This window comes from Fulmarus glacialis, unplaced genomic scaffold, assembly GCF_000690835.1.
Source record: "Fulmarus glacialis isolate BGI_N327 unplaced genomic scaffold, ASM69083v1 scaffold21663, whole genome shotgun sequence".
In the NCBI taxonomy this organism is placed as follows: Eukaryota; Metazoa; Chordata; class Aves; order Procellariiformes; family Procellariidae; genus Fulmarus; species Fulmarus glacialis.
Window position 1 is genome coordinate 1 of NW_009202583.1, and position 218 is coordinate 218.

Below are 218 nucleotides of genomic sequence, written 5' to 3' on the forward strand. Positions count from 1 at the left end.
CTATGATGGTTGTATGGCCGTGGCATTAATGCAAAGGGCTACATTTGCCCGTTGGTGCTTTTTTCTCACTGTACCTTGTCTCCCCCCCAGGTGCAGATGGCCTGATGGGCATCTACCTCTTCATCATCGGAGCCTTCGACCTCAAGTACTCGGGCGAATACAACAAGCACGCGCAGGGCTGGATGGGCAGCCTTCAGTGCCAGCTGGTGGGCAGCCTG

The 218-nt window shown here is 56.0% G+C and overlaps 1 protein-coding gene across 1 annotated transcript in view; it reads left to right on the forward strand.

Moving 5' to 3' along the window:
* Window positions 1-90: 90 nt before the first annotated feature.
* Window positions 91-218, forward strand: part of LOC104074277 (relaxin receptor 1-like) — a gene marked incomplete at its 5' end in the record, with an annotated part of 1,608 nt that continues 1,480 nt past the window's right edge. The window contains one exon of the mRNA XM_009574344.1: window positions 91-213. Coding sequence (XP_009572639.1) covers window positions 91-213 — 123 coding nt within the window. The remainder of the gene's footprint in view (window positions 214-218) is intronic.